This window comes from Oryx dammah, unplaced genomic scaffold (genome assembly GCF_014754425.2).
Source record: "Oryx dammah isolate SB20612 unplaced genomic scaffold, SCBI_Odam_1.1 HiC_scaffold_11, whole genome shotgun sequence".
Taxonomy (NCBI): domain Eukaryota; kingdom Metazoa; phylum Chordata; class Mammalia; order Artiodactyla; family Bovidae; genus Oryx; species Oryx dammah.
This window is the reverse complement of record NW_024070195.1, coordinates 39,890,581-39,913,042: the sequence shown is the minus strand read 5'-3', so window position 1 is coordinate 39,913,042 and position 22,462 is coordinate 39,890,581. Positions and strand designations below refer to the sequence as shown.

The 22,462-nt window shown below is 46.4% G+C and overlaps 1 protein-coding gene across 4 annotated transcripts in view; it reads left to right on the top strand.

The window, feature by feature from the left end:
- CUNH6orf89 (chromosome unknown C6orf89 homolog) overlaps positions 1–6,376 on the top strand; it is a 35,528-nt gene extending 29,152 nt beyond the window's left edge. For 3 of the 4 annotated variants that reach the window (XM_040249800.1, XM_040249799.1, XM_040249798.1), the window contains one exon: positions 1,026–2,205. In XM_040249800.1, the coding sequence (XP_040105734.1) occupies positions 1,026–1,120 (95 nt within the window). In that variant the 3' untranslated portion in view covers positions 1,121–2,205. Of the gene's footprint in view, positions 1–1,025 lie in introns of all 4 variants that reach the window. The other variant, XM_040249797.1, reaches the window with a different exon arrangement.
- Positions 6,377–22,462: the final 16,086 nt, after the last annotated feature.

The window sequence follows — 22,462 nt, the reverse complement described above, 5'->3', positions numbered from 1 at the left end:
CTGGAGGGATCTGGTGTTTTTCAAACTTACTTGACCATGGAACCCTTTTTGCCCTGGACTGTCTTATAGAGTGCTACTGTTTGCAGAAAGCAATTTAGGAAGTTATTGGTTTGGGTTAATCTGGCTGTTCTATAACGAGACCATGTTGTGTATAACCTCAGGAGAGCTGGACGGGGTGCCCTGGCCTCCCTTAGATCCCATCCTGTCTTTCTGCTGAAAAAAAGTGATGCTCCATATCAACCTTATCTGGGGCTTCACTGGTGGCTCAGTCTGCCTGCAGTGCAGAAGCCTCAGGAAATGCGGGTTTGATCCCTGGGTCAGGAAGATCCCCTTGAGGATCCCCTGGATGAGTATGGCAGCCCACTCCAGTACTCTTGCCTGGAGAACCCCATGGACAGAGGAGCCTGGTGGGCTGCTGTCTGTGGGGTCGCACAGAGTCGGACACAACTGAGCGACTTAGCGCACACGCACGCGCATCAGCCTGACCTGGGGCTTCCCAGGTGCTGCTAGTGGTAAAGAGCCCACCTGCCAACGCAGGGGATGGAAGAGCCGCAAGTTCGGTCCATGGGTTGGGGTGATCCCCTGGAGGAGGGCTTGGCAACTCACTCCAGTATCCTTACCTGGAGGATCCCATGGACACGGGAGCCCGGGGGACTGCAGTCTATAGGGTCGCACAGAGTCGGACACAGATGAAGCCACTTAGCACACACAGATGCATCAGCCGTATCTAGAACATCCTGCTTTTGTAAACCTGCCGAACTGATTCACAGTTACCCAGGTGAGGGGTGACGCTGAAACACTTTGGTTCATGGTTGGATGAACCCATTGGATGTCAGTTTACAGAGAGGACTGATGATAGCTGGGGACACTTATGCTAGGAAGAGCTCACAGACCTCCAGACCAGGAATGGCCTCTGAGGCTGTAGGTGAATCTGAGGGCAGCTCTGCAGACCCGCCTAGCTCGTGCCCACAAGTCGGCCCAGTCCCTACCACTTACACGCTTTCCTGTCGCTGTCTCCCTTCAAGGCTACGCTGGTGCCACCCACTGGAAGGTCTACATCATGGCCAGAGGGATCCAGCCTTTGGTCGTCTGCGATGGAACCACCCTGTCAGAGCTATAGGACACAGATCTAAAGGAACAGCTTTGAGAGCTGAAGACCAGATCGAAACGGGGAGAATAAAAACAAAAAACAATGAAACCACTTTCCAGGGGTTGGTTACTTAGTCACCATTCCCGTGCATGCGTGTGTGAGCCAGTTGTGTGCTGGAGGCAAAGGCCAGAGCCTGGGCCTCCCAGCTCTTCCAGCCCAGCCGCTTGGCCAGGACTCCGCCACCAATACCTGTCTATGAGAGACAGGCCTCTGCCCAGCCCCTTGGCACCAAAGCCTTGAGGCTGCCTTCAGGCAGGGAGCAGGGTTGGTACCCTCCCTCACTTGCATGGCATGATCTCCTCTGCTGGCTCCTGGCCACGAGAGGGCAGTCAGCAGGTCCTGACTTCAGCGCCATCCTCTGCCAGGTGGGCCTGCCTGTCCCATCTCCCTGGTAACACCACCCTGCACATCTTTTGGAAAGCCACGGAGGGTTAAAGAAGTCATGGCAGTTTCCCAAGCACAGTGGAATCTCGAACCAGTGAAAAGGATCAAATAACCTCAAGCTGCACTCGAGAAGTGCACTTCTCTCCCAAGTGCGCGTGGCTCTTGGAGTCTCCGATGCCAGGTCAGAGCCTGACTGTAATTGAAGTGGTAATTCCTAAGGTAATACCTTCCTCTATTCGGTCAGGTTCTCAGTCTCCCCCTCCCTCCCCTGCTCCCTCGCCTGTCTGGCCGGCTTCTCAGCAGTTGGGCTCCCCGCACCCCTCCCTTGGCCCAGCCAGAGCCCTTTACTGCTGAGGCAGCACTGCTCTCATCAGCCGTGTTGCTTTTACCAAATGTCTTCAGAGGGGGGTGAGTTAAGAGTGCTGGCCCAGGGAGAGGGTGCCTCCCCGGGTTTGATCTTTAGGGTCCGACTTTCTGCAGAGAAGATGTTTTACAGATGTGTCAAAGTGATGTTGTCATGTGGCTAGGGAAGGAACTCCAGACGCAAAGTGCTGGTCAGCTGGCCGTGCGACTGTGCGACTCTCTGTCTTGAAATGATTTCTCTGACTCTGTACTGGGAACCAAGGTGAGGTGTTTTTAATTCTTGTGAAAATACAACACCATGTTCCTTTTGATTGGACGATTCGCTCTGCTCGTTGTTTTCCCCGAGTGCTTTCTGTATGTCTTAAGTGTACAAATAAGGACACTCTTTTTTTGTTTCCTTTCCCCCTTTATTGTTCCTTTATCGACTTTGTTAAATATCTGGCCCATGATCATGCCATTGCCAGGCTGAAGGAAAAGAAGCAGACCATGCTACAGCCCCTGGTTCTAAACTGCAGAAATCAGACAGACAGTGGGGGTGTCTGCTGTGTTGAGTTACAGACCAGAGGCAGACAGTGGTGGGGGAAGAGGGTGGGACTCACTGTGGGGTCCTCCTCATCCTTTGGAGGCACCTCTGCACCTTGTCCCAGGCCCTCTTTGTCTACACATCTCATGAGCATCAGTGAGGATCAGTGTGTGCTTGAATGGCCTGTTTAGGGGCTTGTAAAGGACAGGGAGGGTTCATATCGCTCAGAGCCTCCTCCACGGACTTGAGTGAAAATAGGATGAACTGTACCTGAGGGAATTTTTGCTTAAAAGAATCAGTACCATGTGTGAAGTAACACAGGATAAACAAAACTTCATGCCCGTATAAAAGGCACGCTGCTAAGCAGTTACAATTTAAGAGGTTTTAAATCAGAGGGACCATTCAGAGGCCAGCTTTGTGCATACTTTCAGAGCCTTTGCAGTGTCCTTGCCCTTGGTGATACGTAAACAAGTTCTTTAGAGGTCTCTCAGAGTTCTCTTAAATTAGGCCCTTTGGGTTAACAAAAGAGAAGGGTTCCTTAGGAGCAAAGCAACTGTTTTGATGATCGAAATTCCCCGTTGTGTTTTTATGAATTACCCCGTGTTCCTTCCCCATTTTACTCCAGCCCTTCACAGCTTAAATGATCATAAAATGCCCTCTTCAACTTAAAACTGAAAGAACCTTGTGTGTGGGGGGGTGTTCTGAGGCCTCCTGTGGGAGGTCCCCAGAGCTGTCCGCTGTCTTCAACAAAGAACGGTCTGGCAGCAGATAAGTAGAAACTTTCCGTGTGTACACTACTCATTTTACTTAAAATCTGTCCCGTTCAGAATTGAATGTAGATTTATGTTAGGGGTGAAATTCTTCAAAGAAGGTTTTTTAAGTAATGTACCACCTTCTCAAGGTAATTCTGAAAAGCAGAATCTACCACTGACTGGTCAGTGGTCAGTAAGTAACCAGCTAGTTCCTTTCTAGTTACCCAAGGCTTTGTGTGAGGGTGCCGCAGGGTCACCCCTGCTCACCTCGCTCTCAGCTCCTCCGTGGAAGCAGCAAAAGTTCCTCCATATGACCCAATGTGGGAAGGAGGCTCATGAAGATGAGGAAGCAGGGTCAGGGGGCAGGTGGGGCCATAGAAATCCCCGTGTCTACCACCACCCTAAGGACAAAGCCACAGGGCTTGCTTTAAACAGAGGTCCTTGCTCACAAGTTTGTTGAGTGTTTACCCAGAGGTGACATGGCAGTGAAACTCATGTACTGTGTTTCTCGGGAGAAGTCAGCTCTCTGGGGAGAAAGGCTGCTTTGGCCTCAGTTTGAGGCATTACATCCAGGTGTCCTGAGGTCTCCAAGAGTCGGATGTTGAAAAGAACACTACCTCTGTCCTGGTTCATGAAGAACATAAGTAGAACTTACCCTCTACGCACTCTCAATTTGTTCAGCAGGGGGAGAGAGTAAACTAACCATAGTTTATGAAAACAGAATCTGCCTCTTTGGTGAAATAACGAAACAATCTATGAAATAGACAAATTTGGGGTCATTTTCTGAGAGAAAGCCATAGCAATGTTTCTTAACAATGAAATAGTCCGTTCCAGCTTCAGAGTATCTGGGTACGCGTGATCTTCTCTGATCTCTGCCCAGTCCTGTGAAGCAGCTATGAGAGCCTCATTTACAAGTAAAGAAACTGGGGCCGAGGACAGTTCCTTTGCTGGCAGTCGATGGCTGGCTCCACAGCACAGTGTCTTCCTGCTGCAGTGCAGAGTGGTGCCCAGGAACAAAGCCGTGGGTCTAGCTGACTCTGGTGTGCCCAGCTGAGTGGGAGAACCTAGGGGCAGGGTCAGCAAGCCACAAACTCTCCAGGGTTTGTTTTCAAAACTGAGACAGAAATGGAGAGAAGCTAACAGATGACTTCTATGAAAAGCCCTTCCCCTGTCCCCATCTGAAAGCGCTTTTTAGGAGTGAACGTTCCAGCCATTTTCCCATCACCGCAAGTTTCCAGATGTGTGACCAGCAGAGGGACTCAGCCCAATTCCAGTTGTGGGTCCCCTTGGAGTTTACATCACTTGTTGTTTTAGTTCATGGTTTTCTATCCCCTTCTTCCAAAACCCAGCATAGGCCTCGGTGTAGGAGCAATTTTAAAACAAAATAATTCCTTAGCTGCAGGTGATGGCCTCAGTCATTTTATGTTTTTTATATAGGCAGTGTTCCTTTTTTTTTTTTGGCTGCACCGCATAGCATGTGGGATCTTAGTTGCCAGACCAGGGATTGAACCCACACCCCCTGCACTGGGAGCAGAGTCTTAACCACTGGACCACCAGGGAAGTCCCTCAGTCATTTTAATACAGTCTGGATGCAGTTTTGCTCATTAGCCAGTGGCTTCCGTAGTGAAAATTGAAACCCTCAGAGTAGATGTTTGCTTCTCATGTAATCCTCACCCAGCAGGGGCCAGGTTGTAGACGAAAAAAACTAGTGCAGGGAGAGAGTCGATCTGGTCTACCTTTTGAGAATCAGTTATTAAACAGGAATATTTTAGACTTTTGAGTTTTCCTATTGCTAGAAGACAAATTCTCCTGACTTATAAGTTCCACACTCATTAACTTCCTCATTTCAGCTTTTGCAACCACTAAAGTTGGTTGAAGGAAGGGAGTGCCAGAGATGTGCTTTAAAATAGCATTTTGGTTTGAGAATCTCTCCACGTTCGGACCCATGGATATTGGGTCCAGAGCTGATGCACGTCAGGGCCAGGCAGCTAGGAAGGTGAGGTGCTTACAGAGCGAGCTCTGTCACAGATGGAAAGTTTGTGCTCTGTCGCCATCAGCCCCTCCATATCCTGCAGCTGCTTCTGCAGAAGCATCTCAAGAGAAGATGGACAGGTGGTCTCCCTCGTGCACCACGTCTGAGTCCACCCGCCCTGGGCGCGGCATGGCTCTTAAGTGCTGGCCCTGGTGAGAAGGCCTCCAGCCAGCTCGTCTGTCGTCCAGGTCGCTTTGTGTCTGGTTTTCCTGCCCTGCATAATTTCAGCATTAGAGCTAACTACACCCATCATGTCTCCCTCTCTCGAGACTGTGAGACATCCAGATCTTTGCAGAATATTGGAGAGAAGAGATGTTACGAAACTCCCAAGCGGAGGCCTGGAACTGTCCAGACGTGATGGGTCTGCCCACAGGCCACTGCTGCCTTCATGCGTCTGTCTGTCTGTCTGTCAGCCAGCGTCAATCCAAGAGTGGGCCATAGCTGTAGACACCCGTGCTGAGAAAGGAAACCAGCTTAGTTTTGAGTTTCAGACAGAAATTGGAGAGTTGGGACATCCGCTTCACGCCAGGCTTAATTTACCTCCTTATCCCTCTCCATGGCTCTGCGGGGGAGGTGAGGTCAGCCTGCAAAGCCACCTTGACCTACAGCTCAGCAGGGTCCCAGCCTTCAAGCTTCAGCCCCTCAGAACACTTCCAGCCATTTCAGGAACAAACGCTTACCTGTGAGAGTTGGTGACTGGAACTGGGTGGACACATGCCATCATTCCCAGAGAAGGTGCAGCCTCCGTCATAGATGACCTTCCCTCCAAACTTCTCTCCATAGTCTCATCCTCAGAAAAACGCTGGCCGTGGTCTCTTCCTCCTCGTCCTTCCCGCGGGAAGGTCAGTGACAGACACCTAGGGCGGAAGGGAACGGGAACTAGGCACTCGGCAAAGTCCTTGCCACCACCAGGGACGGGATCCAGAATGGCTGCAGTTCCTCTCTGGGGAGCCAGGGGTGGCGGGCCCCAGGGGGGCCCCGTGAGCAGAGGGGCGGACACCTGTCCAGCCACGTGGGTTCCGAATGGTCTAAGATGTTATTCTGTGTTCAGTGTGGAATGTTGATTGTAACTTAAAGTACCGCAAACTCGTAAAGAATGTATGTACATTAAGGTTTCATGTGACAAAAATTTTTACTTTTTGCAATTAAAAGTGTGTATGTTGGTTGATAAGAACTGGCCTGTACTTGGTGTCATCCTTTGGTTTCCCATTTTCTCTTCTCCTGCAACTCGGAGACTGATAGTCACATCCTACTTCTGAGGCAGGCCTCTGCTGTGGGCCTCCAGGTCCCCTGTCCACCGCAGCCTGGGTCCTGTCTCACATCCGACTGAGCTTTGCCCTCGCTCACATTCACAGATGCTTCTTTTACCCCCATTCTAACCCTTTGCCTGCAATGGCTTCTGATCTCCTGTTCCCATGAACTCTCAAATTTCAGTCCTCCTGTTAATACTCTCCCCTGTTCTTGCACTTTGCCCCAAATTCAAATGAGACCCTCAACGCCTTTTTCCTTCTCCCAGCTGGCTGGACACAGCCCAGGTGCCCTCACAGTGTCGCCTCACCCATAGGTGTCCTTGGTCCTCGCAGGAGGACAGCGAGGCCCCCTCACTGGCTGGTGCCCTCGCCAGCTCACCCCCAGGCCCCCCGATTGAGGCCACTCGCAGCACTCGGTTAACTCCATTGCAGATTTAAGGCATTTTTGTGTGTTCATTCTTTTTTGATAATTTCTTTGTGCTATATGCACAATTTTATATAAATGCATAAATATGGCCATTTCCTATATAGTATTTAGTATTCTCTTTTTTCTTCAGTTTTTTAAAAAATAATTTTCTTTTTTTTTTTTTTTTACTCTCTTGGCTGTGCTGTACAGCATGTGGGATCTGAGTTTCTCCACCAATGCAGGCCCTCTGCATTGACAGCATGAAGTCTTAACCACTGGACCTCCAGGGACGTCCCCTGTTTTATTTTATGACTTGCTGCACCCTTGTCCCTCCCCCCACCTCATCCCTCCTCTTCCCTGGTCAGGCGAATGTAATACGTATACAGCCATATCCCGCCATATATCTTCCCACTCTTTCTTCTGTGTTCTCTGTAATTATAATCAGAAATCACAAGACTTTTGTCACTGCTTGGCCAAAAGTGGGATCATATTACAGGCACTTGAGGTTTCTTGCTTTTTTTACTCAATACCTCACAGAGTTCCCTTCAAGTCAGCTGGCATACTGGCATAGCTCTCTAATCCATTCTTTTTAGTGGATAATACTCTATGGTGTTAATATGCCATCATGTATTCAACTCTTCTTTTGTTGGTAAATCACATCCTGTTCAATGATTATCTGGATTATAAGTCAAGGAGTCTAGAGTTAATTTTTTTTAATGCTTGTTTTTAAAAAATATATATTCATTCTTGTTTGTGCCAAGTCTAATGTATGTTCTTTGAAAATTAGTGCGTTCCATAATGTTATTCATTAACCTGCTTGAAAACTGTACTTCAACCAAAAAAAAGAAAAAGGAAGTAAGTCTTGATTCCATGTAAAAAGGTGGCAGAATCACCAGGCCCCTTCTTTCCTCAACCCCTCTATAGCCCTTGACACTGACCTGTGGAAAACCCCTCCCTCCCCTGGCCTCTGTGCGACCACTGCTCCCCTCTTGAGACTCCTCTTTCCACTCGTCTCCTCTATAGGACCTCCCACCCATCTCTGAAATATTAGTCTCCCCTACAAGTCTGCCCCTGGATCCTCCTCTTTGCTTCCTCCATGGGAGAGATCTCAGCTCTTTGCTTTACCTTCCACCCATGGGCAAGTCACCCATGAGCTCAGGCCAGGCCCACTCCTCACCTGAGCTCTAGACTTGTCAATCCAAGCATCGGGATCTCATCTCCATCAGCTCTCTCCCAAAGCACTTCTAATTCACCGTGTACAAAACAACAGTGCAGTCTCTCTCCCCTCCCCAGCCTCTACTTCTCTTCAGGACCAAGCTCCGGAGCCCTCTGCCTCCTTGTTACATGCCCAGCCCCAGTTTAGAACCTTGCTGTTTCACTCCTGGACTCAGCCAGTAATTGCCCTGTTTGTTTCTCGTGTACTCCCTACCATCCCAATTCACCATCCACTTAGCTGCCACGGGGACCTTTCTAAAGCATCTGTTCCCTCACCTCCTTGCTCAGCACCCTTCAGTGACTCTCCATTACCCACAAGATAGGAAGTCCTGGCTGGCCCTTCCAGTCTCATTCCACTTCTTTCCTTTGCTTTCCCTGCTCATCTACTGTGCCCCACCTCTACTGGACTGTCCATAATTCCTAGAAACATCCAGACTGTGGAGTTTGTCCTCTTTTTTTTTAGCAAAATTGAGCAAAAAGTCAGTTCTTGTATACCCCCTACCCTCACACAGGCACAGCTTCCCTCAACTATTGACTTCCTGCACCACAGTGGTACATGTTAAAATCAATGAACCTGCACTGACACATTACCACCCAAAGTTCAAAGTCCACCTACATTAGGGTTCTCTCGGTGTTTTACACTCTGTGGGTTTGGACAAATGTATACTGACGTGTCGGCTTCCCCGGTGGTGCTAGTGGCAAAGAACCCACCTGCCAATGCAGGAGACATAAGGGGCGTGACATTGATCCCTGGGCTAGGAAGATCCCCTGGAGGGGAGGGCATGGCAACTCACTTGGGTATTCTTGCCCGGAAAACTCCACAGACAGAGGAGCCTGGCTGGCTATGGCCCATAGGGTCACAGAGAGTCAAAGACGGCGGAAGCAACTTAGCATGCACCCATACTGACATGTACCCATCACGATAGTGTCATACAGAATATAACATCATACAGAATAGTTCCACTGCCCTAAAAAATACTCTCTGCTCTGTCTATTCAACCCTTCTCTCCCTGCCGATCTTTTTACTGTTGCCATAGTTCTGCCTTTTCATACTGTTCATGGGGTTCGGGGGAGAAGGGGATGACAGAGGATGAGACGGTTGGATGGCAATGGACATGAGTTTGAGCAGGCTCTGGGAGTTGGTGATAGACAGGGAAGCCTGGCATGCTGCAGTCCATGGGGTCACAAACAGACACAGCTGAGTGACTGAACAGCACTGATAGTTCTGCCTTTTCCAGAATGTCACGTAGTTTACATCCATCACACGATATGTAGCCTTTTCAGATTAGCTTCTTTCACTTAGACATATGCATCTGAGTTTTCCCCGTGTCTTTTCATAGCTTGACAGCTCAGTTCATTTTAGCACCGAATGATATTCTATTGTCTGACTGTGTCACAGTTTATCCATTCACCTATTTGGTTGCTTCCAAGTTTGAGCAGCAGTTTGAGTAAAGCTGCTGTGAACATCTGTGCGCAGCTTTTTGTGTGGACCTGTTTTCAACTCCTTTCGGTAAATACCCAAAAAGCAGGGTTGCTGGCTCGTATGATAAGGGTAATGTTTAGTTTTGTAAGAAACTGTCAGACTTTTACAAAGTGGCTGCACCATTTTGCACTTCCACCAGGAATAATTGCGACTTAGCAGCAGCAGCAGCAGTCACTCTACATCCTTACCGGCATTAGGTATTGTCAGTGTTCTGGATTTGGGCCATTCTCATAGTTGTGATACCTCATTGTTTTTTTTTGTTTGTTTGTTTGTGTTTTTTTTTGCTGTACTGTGTGGCTTGTGGGATCTTATTTCCCCAACCAGGGGTTGAACCCAGGCAATGGCAGTGAAAGTGCCTCATCTTAACCACTGAACCACCAGGAAATTCTCTCACCGTCCTTTTAATTTGCAATTCCCTACAACATACGATGTTGAGTCTCTTTTCACACGCTTACTTGCCATCTGTGTATCTTCTTCAGTGAGGTATCTGTTCAGGCCCTTGGCCCATTTTGTAATCAGGTAGTTTATTTTTTTATTGTTGAGTTTTAAGACTTCATATATTTTGGATAACAGTCCTGGATCAAACATACATTTTATAAACATTTTCTCCCAGTTGGTGGCTTGTTTTCTTATTCTCTTGATGTTATCTTTCACAGTGCAGAAATTCAACATTTTAATAAAGCCCAGCCTATCAGTTGTTTCTTTCACAGATCATGCCTCTGGTGTTATATCCAGAAATTCACTCACATACTCAAGATCAACTTAATTTTCACCTGTGTCATCTTATAAAAGTTATAGTTGTATGTTTTACATTTAGGTCCATGAACCATTTTGAGTTAATTTTTTATGAAGGGTGTTAGGTCTGGGTTTAGATTCTCTTTTTTTTGCATGTGGGTATCCACTTGTTTCAGCACCATTTGTTGAAAACACGATCTTTGCTTCATTCTATTGCCTTTGCTCTTTTGTCCAAGATCAGTTTGCCATGTTTATGTGGATCTGTTTCTGGGCTCTCTTCTGCTCTATTGATCTTTGTTGTGTTGCCGATGCCAAATTATTTGGATTATTGTCGACTTTGGTAAGTGTTGAGGTCCAGCTTTGTTAGTTCTCTGACTCTGTTCTTCTTCAATATTGAGTTGGCTATTCTGGGTCCTTTGCCTTTCCATGTAAACCTTAGAATCAGTTTGTCAATATCCACAAAATAACCTGCTGGAATTTTGATTGAAACTGCATTGACTCTACAGATCAAGTTGCATCCAGGTTGTCTTTACTTCCAAGTTATCATTCTTATCCCATGATATTTTTAAGCTTCAATATGTCCTTTTTGCTCAGTTGGAATTCCATTGTATTAGTGCACATTCCTTCAACATGACACGTCCTTTAGGCTTTCTTACTAAATCAAGCTGACAAGCCTCTAGACAGCATGTTGAAGATAGCTATTTCACCAATCTTAGTTTTTCAGAATAATGACTTTATTATTTCTGTAAAAATGATTCATTTTCTTTTAAAGTATTGAAGACAGTTTGAATGATGTTATGGAAACCTCCACCCAGACATAACTACTGACAGCATTCTAGGCATCCCTAGGGTATTCCTAGCTAGAAGGTTAGATAAAAATGCTTTTATTAAAATGGGCCCAGTCATACCAAAGAATAAAAAGGCTACATCAATTATATATGATTATGATAGAAGAAAAAGAAAGTGAAGAAGACATCTCTTTCCCCCCACACAAAAAATTGATTCCTTAAAAACCTCTCTGAAGTTAAGATTATGAGAAACTAGAACTGTTCTTAATAAAGTTTCATTTCTAGGTGATATGGTTCAAGGTTCTGAAGGTGAAAAAATAGCTCATTCTTTCTCCAACCTTATCTCTTCCTCTACTTTTCAATCTGTATGAATTACAGCTACATGGGTATTATCACTGTTGAATTTCCTTCTGCTCTGAAACCATCTTTCCCAGAATTATTTAGCCTTCATTTTCTATTTAAACTGATTTGTGACTCATCAGCAGTACTTTTACCATCACTCTTCATTCCTAAGTTGTTTTTAAACTCTTGGTTGGCTGAATCATCGTTAAGTTTTTCAGGGAATGGCTCATAAATGCTGTGTTTTCTGCGTTTGAGAATGTTTCTGTGGTCTTTATGCTTGAATACAACTTGGCTGAGTAAAGTATTCTTGCATCACACTTTCTTTTGCTTAGAACTTTGGAGGCATTTCTCCATTGTCATTTGGCAGCTTGACTGTTCGTAGGAACAAGGTGGGCCACCCTAAGATTTCCCCTTTCTTCTCCTTCCCCTCCTCACCTGCCTCTTTCTTCTTCCTCCCCTCCTCCTCTCCTTCTCCTTTTTCTTCATCTGTGTGCTTGAAGAATTCTTTCTTATTCTTTATCAGCTTCTCCTGGAACAAGGTGTGCTCTTTTGAGTGGCAATTCCGGTCTTCATCCTGGGGAAGATGTCTTGTATTTTCCTTAAAATGGATGCTTTTTCATTTGTTAGGTTTTCTGTTTCAGAGTCTGTCTTTATTCCTTTGTTTCATTGTCTTGATCTTTTATGACTGTTGTCTTGTCTCTCTCTCCTTTTTTTTTTTTGGCCACCTGGTGTGGCATGTGAGATCTTAGTTCCCAGACCAGGGACTGAACCCACGCCCCCTGCAATGGAAGCCATCTTAATCACTGGACTGCCAGGGAAGTCCCTCTTCTCTCTCTTTAATACCTGTCTTTTTTTCTCATTTACCATGAATATCTCAAGGGTTCCCTCTGTATCAATTTATTTTTCAGCCATATCTGTTTAGTTTCATGTTATTTTTGATATGCTTGTTTTATAGAAATGCCAACAGTTTGTTTCCTTTCTATTCAGTTCAGTCGCTCAGTCGTGTCCAACTCTTTGTGACCCCGTGAACTGCAGCACACCAGGCCTCCCTGTACATCACCAACTGCCGGAGTCCACCCAAACCCATGCCCATTGAGTCGGTGATGCCCTCCAACCATTTCATCCTCTGTCGTCCCCTTCTCCTCCCACCTTCAATCTTTCCCAGCATCAGGGTCTTCTCAAATGAGTCTGCTCTTCGCATCATGTGGCCAAAGTACTGGAGTTTCAGCTTCAGCATCAGTCCTTCCAATGGACACCTAGGACTGATCTACTTTAGGATGGACTGGTTGGATCCCCTTGAAGTCCAAGGGACTCTCAAGAGTCTTCTCCAACACCACAGTTCAAAAGCATCAATTCTTTGGCACTTAGCTTTCTTTATAGTCCAACTCTCACATCCATACATGACTACTGGAAAAACCATAGCCTTGACTAGATGAACCTTTGTTGGCAAAGTAATGTCTCTGCTTTTAAATATGCTATCTAGGTTGGTCATAACTTTTCTTCCCAAGGAGTAAGCGTCTTTTAATTTCATGGCTGCAGTCACCATCTGCAGTGATTTTGGAGCCCCCCAAAATAAAGTCTGACACTGTTTCCACTGTTTCCCCATCTATTTGCCATAAAGTGATGGGACCAGGTGCCATGATCTTCGTTTTCTGAACGTTGAGCTTTAAGCCAACTTTTTCACTCTCCTTTCACTTTCGTCAAGAGGCTCTTTAGTTCCTCTTCACTTTCTGCCATAAGGGTGGTGTCATCTGCATATCTGAGGTTACTGATATTTCTCCCGGCAATCTTGATTCCAGCTTGTGCTTCTACCAGCCCAGCATTTCTCATGATGTACTCTGCATACAAGTTAAATAGGCAGGGTGACAATATACAGCCTTGACATACTCCTTTTCCTATTTGGAACCAGTGTGTTGTTCCATGTCCAGTTCTAACTGTTGCTTCCTGACCTGCATATAGGTTTCTCCAGAGGCAGGTCAAGTGGTCTGGTATTCCCATCTCTTTCAGAATTTTCCACAGTTTATTGTAATCCACACAGTCAAAGGCTTTGGCATAGTCAATAAAGCAGAAATAGATGTTTTTCTGAAACTCTCTTGCTTTTTTGACGATCCAGTGGATCATGGCAATTTGATCTCTGGTTCCTCTGCCTTTTCTAAAACCAGGTTGAACATCTGGTTAGTGCAAATGTAATTACGATTTCAGACTATAAATTTTACATCATTATTACTAGGCTCAAACACATCTTGGTGCGTCTCAATTTACTGAGCATATTTCTCAGATGTAACGGTTTCTTTGGGAGTCAGAAAGCTGTGGTGGGTCAGACCCACAGCAGACAGGAAGCAGTGACCATGACTTTCTTTAGCACAGGTTTGGCTTTGGGAAGTGCTCTGGGGCTTCTCGGTCCAACCACTGAGCTGGTCGTCACAGGTTGTCACGTAAAATCCACTTTCTGTCACTCATCACAGTCCAATCGAGAAATGGTTTGTTGTTGCATACAATGAGAAAAGACATTTCAAAATGATAATCTTTTTGATTTCGGTCAGCTCATGAGGCACCTACTTAGCAAGTTTTCTCACCTTTCCAGTTTGTTTCAAAGAGGATCAGCTTCAATGACTGCTCTCAGTTGGTTATTGTCAACTTCCAGTGGCCGACCACTATTCTCCTCCTCTTCGAGGCTCTCGTCTCCTTTGCGAAATTTCCTGAATCACCACTGCACAGTACATTCGTTAGCAGTTCCTGGGCCAAATGTGAGTTGTCTCTGCTGCTTTATGACCATTTTGAACTCAAATAAGAAAATCGCTCAAAGTTGCTTGTCTAACATCACTTCCATAATCTAAAATACATATAAAATAAACAGCAAGTAGTAAGTCATTAGCAAAAAAAAAAGGTGAGAAATGCAAATTAAAATGTATAGCATAACCACATTTATTCAAGAATGTATTCCAGTATCCAACTGAAAACTTCAGCAGTGCAAAACTGCAATTACATCTGCACCAACCTAAATATTGTCATCCCATCTGTGCTTGCTTCTTGAATTCATGTTGTTGTTAAATTTTTCTGTAGCTCAAAATGCTGTAGGGATTTACTTTTTCTGTTCCTTGGGTTCCTTTTTTTTCTAGACTTGGTTTTCATCGATCACAGGCATGTTTCTCTTTCATATATTTCTGCAGCTACTCTGTCATTTCTTTTCAATGTCTCGTGCTTAACATGGTAGCTCTGGCCAAATCTTCATTTCTGTATAATCTGAGTACGTTCTCAATTGTAACAGTGTCTGTACCCCCCACTAAGATTTTACAGATGCTAACTTTTTACCATAGTAATGATGTATTGACTTGTGCAACTCGCTTAGTGCTTGCCATGAAAGCCCCGTCTTTGCTTTCTTATCTGAGGACCCTCCCCACTGGGCAGACAGCTGAGACTCTCTCACTCTTCCTCCCTGACCTCAAGCTGACTTTCTCCCTTCACTCTGCCCTGATCAGGAATTCATATTTTCTCAACTGCCTACCACATTCCATCTTCTCTTGTTTAAAAAAAAAATTTCCTCATTTCCATCCCCACCAAGTGAATGTACTGAAGACTAAGTTAATGAAAACCTAGTAAATGTAAGAAAATACATTAGAAGCCAACTCAATCCCTTCCTTTCCAACCACTCCATCACACACCCACACACAGGGCCTCCTCGCCCCTCAAGGACTTCTCCATGAAATGAAAGGGCTGGGGACTCAGGAGCCAGAGGCCTCAGTAGGAATCCCACTTCTGGCTTGTTAGGACAGTGACCTTGGGGAGTTCCACTGACCTCTCTGCTTTTGGCTTCCTCATTCCTAAACCAGTGCAGCTAGTCCTGTCTTCAGAGCATCAGTATAAAGACACCTGAGACCAGGTATGTGAAGGGCCCAGTGCAGGGACTCGGCGTGTTCTCCTGTTTTCCTCTCATGCTCAGCTGAGACCTCTCTCACAGTTAGCTGCTACTCTTCACTGTGGACGGCCCTCCCCCAACCTCAAAAGCCATCTGGAAATCACAGGCAGAGCCGGACCAGGCCCCAAAGTTTCTCTAGTCCCCTCTCCGCTTCTGTGAGGAAGTGAAGCTGAGGCCTGAAGTTGATGGCTGAGTCAGGAGTGGAAGCGCCCACCCCAGTGCTCCTGACCACCAGTCCTGATAGGTTTATGGAAATACTGTCTGTCTGCTCCCTACCCAGCTCCATAGTCCTCCCCTTGGCTTCCCTTAGCCCAGTTCCATTCTGAACCCTCGGTAAAAATCATCTTCCCTGGTGGTCCAGTGGTTAAGAATCTGCCTTGCAGGGCCGTGCAGGGTACGCAGTTCCCCTGGTCAGGGAACCAAGATCCCACATGCTGTGGGGCTACTGAGACAACAGGGAGCCTGCATGAGGCGACCAAGATCCCACGTGCTGCAACTAAGACCCAGCGCAGACAAATAAATGAAAATTTAAAATACATTAAAAAAAATCACCTAAAGATGTCCCCTCACAGCCTCCCACTAAGCTCTTCCCTCATCCTCTTTTGCTGACTCCCACATTTAACACTTTCTTTCACCCGCCCTGTCTGGCCCGCATTTGTGGGACAAAAAACAACGCTCATTCTTCTCAGCTGAACCCATTCCCATTCCCAGCTCCCTGTGCTTTTCTCTTGCCCTCTGGTTCCCTAAGGCAGCTCGTGTGGACAGAGTCAGCCACATTCTCCTTCCACCCACACAGATCCCTCCCTGTCTGAGGACGAAACTCTACACGGATGTCCTGCCAGCAGCATACTCAGGAGGCCTCTGAGAGAACTATCTTGGCCCCGAAGATACCTCTCGGCTCTCAGGTTCCACGACTCCTGCCTGAGCCCCAGTGCCCGGCAGATCTGTCCTCTGCCAACCTCCTGGCATCTCCAGTCGAGCTGCGCAGAGCACCGAGGGCTGGCTGAATGTGTCAGGTTTTTTCCCCCAAATGTCCTCGGGGTTACAGAAAAGAATATGGTCCCAACCCCTCAAGGTTTAGTACAATTTGTGTTGTGGAGACACAGGAGCAAGTGTAAAGGGCACTTGAACTAAATACTGGAAAGTAAGATGTTCTCTGAGAATTAAACCATATCAGTGCAAGATGAATCAGAACAGATCTGCAGAGCCACATGAAGGAACCGTTTCCACATCTGACTGAAATCAGAATGGAGATATAATACAAAGAAACAGTAAAGATCGTCCCCATCAGAAAGTGGAGAGAGTGGCCACCAGTGGAAACCCAGAAAAGGGAGAGCCGTGGAGGCAGAGGCTGGCAGTGCCCGTCTGATTGGGAAGACAGTGCCCACCAGGTGATTGGCATAACTGACCTTACCCACACCTCGTTGGATTACGAAGCTTCATCCATGCTAAGTTGCCAGAGGAATGGCAGAAAGCTGGGAGTGGGGAATGGGAGTGGGCCGGAGTCACTGGCGAAAGCCAGGCTGTGAGCTCCATGAGGACAGGCTCCTCGTGAGTGTTTCCTGAACGAATGCTGCAGGATAAGAACTACCTCAGAGAAGGTGAGGCCTGAGCCGGGCCTTCAGAGATGCGAAAGGACTTTAGTGGATGAGAGACAGGAAGACATATATTCCAGAATGGGTGCTTTGCCTGGAAAATGACGGCTCAATGGAACAGCTCGATGTGTGCAGACGACTAGGAGGCTGGCAAACACTGCACGCCCTGGGCGAAGGGCCAGCTTGTGACATGAGACGCAGTGCGGTGGGAGCCTTCAAGTTCCCCAGAAGGAAGGACACAGGAGGAGAGTGGCGTCTCAGAGTCGTCCTGGCTGGGCGGCTGACGGATGCCAGGGGAGGAATGGGGCTGTGGGGTCCAGAAATGAGCCAGGCAGGCAGCTACGAGGCCTTGCAATAACTCCGGTCAGGATCATGGGTCTGTCTGTCACAGTCCCATGGGCACCGGAAATGAAGTTGGGAAAGACGAGCAGAGATATGCACAAAAATGATTCCTGTGCTATCCTTTGTATTTGGGGCAGTGGGGGGGATGGTGTGAGGAAAGAACCTAAATGTCCATGAGTAGGAAAATGGATAGGGAGACAGCTGTGTGTTCATGCAATAGAAAACTGCAGCAGGGAAAATGAGCAGAAAGCTCTCCAAGCCTTGATGTCAAGAAACCTTGGAAAAAGAGGAACGAAGGAAGGGAAGGAAGAAGGAGAAGAAGGGAAAAACCAAGTTTCAGGAGGATCTAACCCATGCTGTCCAGTGCAGTAGCCACTAGCTACATGGGGCTATGTAAGCGTAAATTAATTAAAATTTAAATACAATTCCTACACCAGCCACATTTTAAGTGCTTGAAAACCACATGCAGTTAGTGGCTACCGTCTGTGATGGCACAGATAAAGAGCACTGCCACCATCACAGAGAGTTCCTTTGGACAGCGCTAACGTTTCCAAAGACAGAAAACAATGTATATTGTGCCTGGTTAAGGAATGTGTAGTCAAAGTACGGTGGAGATCATGCAAATGTCAGACAGCAAAATCTTATAGCCTTATAGCGGGATGTCTGGGAACTGGTTCAGGATCAGAGAAGGGGCACTAGGGGCTTCCGTGTTTTATCTCGAAAGCCAGTGGCTAAGTGAGTCCTCGATATATTATCATCTATACTTTTATATGCCTTAAGTATTTCGTAGTAAAAACAGTATTAAAAGGAGGACTGGACCTGAAGGACAGTGTGATGGAGACTGAGGAAGGGTCAGGCAGGAGGCTGAAATGACTTGAATTTCTCACCTGAGAGGTGTCAGGAGGAAGTAGGGAGTGCTGGCTCTGGGGGCATCTGACCCTCCTCAGCCTGGTACACACAGTCCCACGTGTACTATTCAGCCGCTCCCTTGCTGCCGTCACACCCTCCATCCTCACACTCGGGTCCTTGTTGCCATGGTTACCTGGCCTCCAGACAGCTATGCCGGGGTCAGGCACAAGCACCTGCAGAGGCTGACCCCCTGCCGGTCACACACACACCTCCAAGTGGCCCCCGTCCTGGCCCAGACCTAGCCCCCACCATCCTGACCACACACCCCTTCCCACAGGCTCCTCCACCCAGCTCCAAAAACCAAGCCCAGCCCACACTGGTAAAAGGGCCATTCACGTCCCATTAAGAGTCCAGCAAGGCCTGGGACAGCTGTGCTCTATCAGGAATTTGTCTGCAGCAGGAAGCCAGCGACCCAGGGGAGGTCTGGGCCAGGCGCCCAGCTCTGCTAAGGTCAAGAGGCTCCTGGATGCAGGCTGTGGGCACTGGCCAAGTTTGGCATTTCAGGGGAGGGAGGGAGCCTGTGACCCCACTGGGCTGGGCACCGGGACCTGGTCATGATTCGGGGCTGGCTGGGTCAGCCTCCTCTTTAGAGCAGTTTGTTGTGGCCTCCACTGTGGGGGTGATGCCTTCTCCTCGGAGCCCCTCAGTCCCTGTTCCCAAAGGCAAGAAACCCTAGACCAAGACACTAGTTAGCAGATCCCATTCTGCGCCATTGAGGCACCTGGGTACCTCCTGCCTCTTTCTACTGATTCAAAACAGCTACCATTTTTCAAGTGCTACATATGTGACATTAATTTTATTGAATTACCCCTGCAAGTCTCTGAAGAAGGTAGTATTATCCCATTTTACATATGAACAAAGTGAGGTTTGAGGGAGTAAGTGATTTGCCCAGCTAGTGAATGACACTCATGCTTAGAACCTGGAAGGGTCTGACCTGCTTTCACCGCCGAATTCTCTAGACCCCCTTTTCATCATCTCCCTTCCTCTGGCACTCACCCTGCCTCCTGTCTGCCTCTTCCTCCCCAGCCTTTCTCTATACCTCTGTCTGTGTGATCCCCTCCTCTGTTCCTTTCTCCTTGCCCCATCACTTCCATCTCCCCTACTTCCTCTCCTTCCCTGACCCAGAAACACAAAGATAATTCACTATACAGTGAATTGCTGTACCATCAAGTGGCTGGGGACTGCAAAAGCCAGGACTTTCAGAGTGCTTTGGATTCAGTGCCAGTGACCTTTGGTTTCCATGAGAACACAGAATGTGGTACCCAGCAACCTGGCCCGAGTCTGCTATGTCAATGCTAATAAAAGAGCAAGCTGAGCTACAATGATGAGAATGAGAATTAAGAAAATAATACCCACAATATAAGAAAAAACCTTGCACCCAAAGGGAAGTGATTCACCTGATGTATAACCTTGAGAACTGGTTAAGTGACATCACAGCTACTCTATGATGTAGCTGGAAAATCATTTCACAGTTTTTATTTTGCAAACACTGCAAAGTGGTCGTTAGGAAGATATGACCAAGTTACAGAAACTATTTATGATAACTTCCTAGGGAAAAGAAAAGACTCAATCCAACACTGTACATGTGCTATTGCTTCATTCAGTTCAGTTCAGTCACTCAGTCGTGTCCGACTCTTTATGACCCCATGGACTGCAGCATGCCAGGATTCCCTGTCCATCACCAACTCCTGGAGCTTGCTAAAACTCATGTCCATTGAGTTGGTGATGCCATGCAACCATCTTATCGTCTGTCAACCCCTTTTCCTCCTGCCTTCAATCTTTCCCAGCATCAGGGTATTTTCAAATGAGTCAGTTCTTCACATCAGGTGGCCAAGGTATTGGAGTTTCAGCTTCAGCATGAGTCCTTCCAATGAATATTCAGGACTGATTTCCTTTAGGATTGACTGGTTGGATCTCCTTACAGTCCCAGAAACTCTTAAGAGTCTTCTTCAACACCACAGTTCAAAAGCATCAATTGCTTCATTAAGGAAAGAAAAAGGAAAGATCCTGGGACTGAAAGATACTGAGAAGGTGAAGGACCTGTTTGTGTTTGTAAAATTTCCAGTCCATCACAAATCAGTAGTTTTGTAAAGTGCCATAAAAATAAATAATAAACATATATCTATTAAAGCACTAGCACCCAGGGAATTCCCTGGTGGTCCAGTGGTGAGAACTCAGCACTTTCACTGCAGAGGCACAGGTTCAACCCCTAGTTAGGGAACTAAGATCCCACAAGCCACATGACCAAAAAATAAATAAAGTAAGTAAATAAAAAAGATAAAAAAAGGACTAGTGCCTAAAATATACTTTAAAAAAAAAAAGACAGTAAAAATAACCCAATTTGAAATAAGTAAGATGTGAACAGACACTTCACCAAAGAGGATGGCAGATAAGCACATGAAAAGACATTCACTATCATCATCCACTAAGAAATCACAATGAGATCTCACTGCACACAGATTAGAATGGCCCATCAGTTTCCTAGGGCTGCAAAACAAATGACCACAAACTTGGCAGCTTAGAACAGCAGAGATTTATTCTCTCACAGCTCTTGAGACCAGAAATCAACACATCAAGGGTACCATGCTCCCTCCAAAGGCTCTAAGAAAGAATCCTTCCTGGCCTCTTTCATCATCATCATCTTTTTTTTTTTTTTTTTTTTTTTAGGAAATGGCAACCCATTCCAGTATTCTTGCCTGGGGAATTCCAAGGAGAGAGGAGCCTGGCAGGCTACAGTCCATGGGGTCACAAAGAGTCGGACGCGACTGAGCAACTATCACTCACACTTTAAGATTTTAAAATATATTTATTTGGCTGTGCCAGGTCTTAGTTGCAGAATGTGAATTTTTAGTTGCTCTATCTGGAATCTAGTTCCCTGACCCCTGCTTTAAGAGTGCAGAGTCTTAGCCACTGGACCACCGGGGAAGACCTCTCTTTCAGCTTCTTGAGGCGGCTAACAATCCTTGTGCTCCTCGGCTTGTAGCTGTATCACCTCTATCTCTGTCCCTTCTTTGATCATCACACGGCCTTCTTGCCCGTGTGTCTGTGCTTTCTCATAGCATTCTTATAAAGATACCAGTCACTGAATCTAGGGTCCATCCTAATACAGTGTGACTTCACCTTAGCTTGATGATATCTGTAGAAACCCTATTTCCAAAAAAGATCATATGCATACGTTTTGGGGGTTGGGACTTGATCATATCTTTTAAGGAGACACAATTCAACCCACATTAATGGTGTAAGTAAAAAAGAGGGAAGGTGTTAGTTGCTCAGTTGTATCCCACTCTTTTTGACCCCATGGACTGTAGCCTGCCAGGCTCCTCTCTCCATGGAATTCTCCAGGCAAGAATACTGGAGTGGGTAGCCATTACCTTCTCCAGGAGATCTTCCCAACCCAGGGATTGAACCTGGCTTTCCCAGATTGCAGGCAGATTCTTTATTGTCTGAGCCACCTAGGATAACCACAAATGCTGACAAAAAAAGAAAAAGAATGGGGAGGAACTAGATCTCTCAGACACTGCAGCTGGAAAGTAATTTCATAGTTTTTGTAAAATAAAATACATTTTCATCAAATGACCCCGCAATCATATTCTCAGGCATTTATCTCAGAGAAATGAAAACTCATGTTCAGACAAAAATCCATACACCATGTTTATCTTATAATAACCTCAAACTGGAAACAACCTGAATGTCCTTCAAGAGTGAACGGCTACACAGACCATGGCACATCTATACTGTGGAACACCATTCAGCCAGCTAAAGAAATGGGCTATTGATATTAATCCATGCAACAACCTGGACAGACTGCAAGAGCATTTATGCTTAGTGAAAAAGTCAGTCTTGCAAGGTTACATGCTATATGATTGCATAATATTCTTGAATTGTAAAACAATAGCAATGGAGAAAAAAGTAATGGTTGCCAGGGAACAGGGTTAGGAGTTGGGGTTGAGACTATAAAGAGGTACAAAAGGAAGCTGCTTTAACTTCCGTATATTAGTTGTCATGACGACTACACAAATCTGAGATCAAACTGCACAGAACCACACATGTACACACGTGCACATACACATATGTGCACATATGGAGCAACTGACTTGTTCAGAACTGGGAAAGGAGTACGAGAAGGTGAGTGAGATCTGAACAAGGTCTGTAAACCCAGTACAACAGTGCTGCACCAATGTCAGTTTTCTGGTTTAGATATTGTACCACAGTTACATAAGATGTCTGGGAGAAGCTAGGTAAAGGGCTCGTGGGACTCTGCTCTTTTTGTGCCTTTC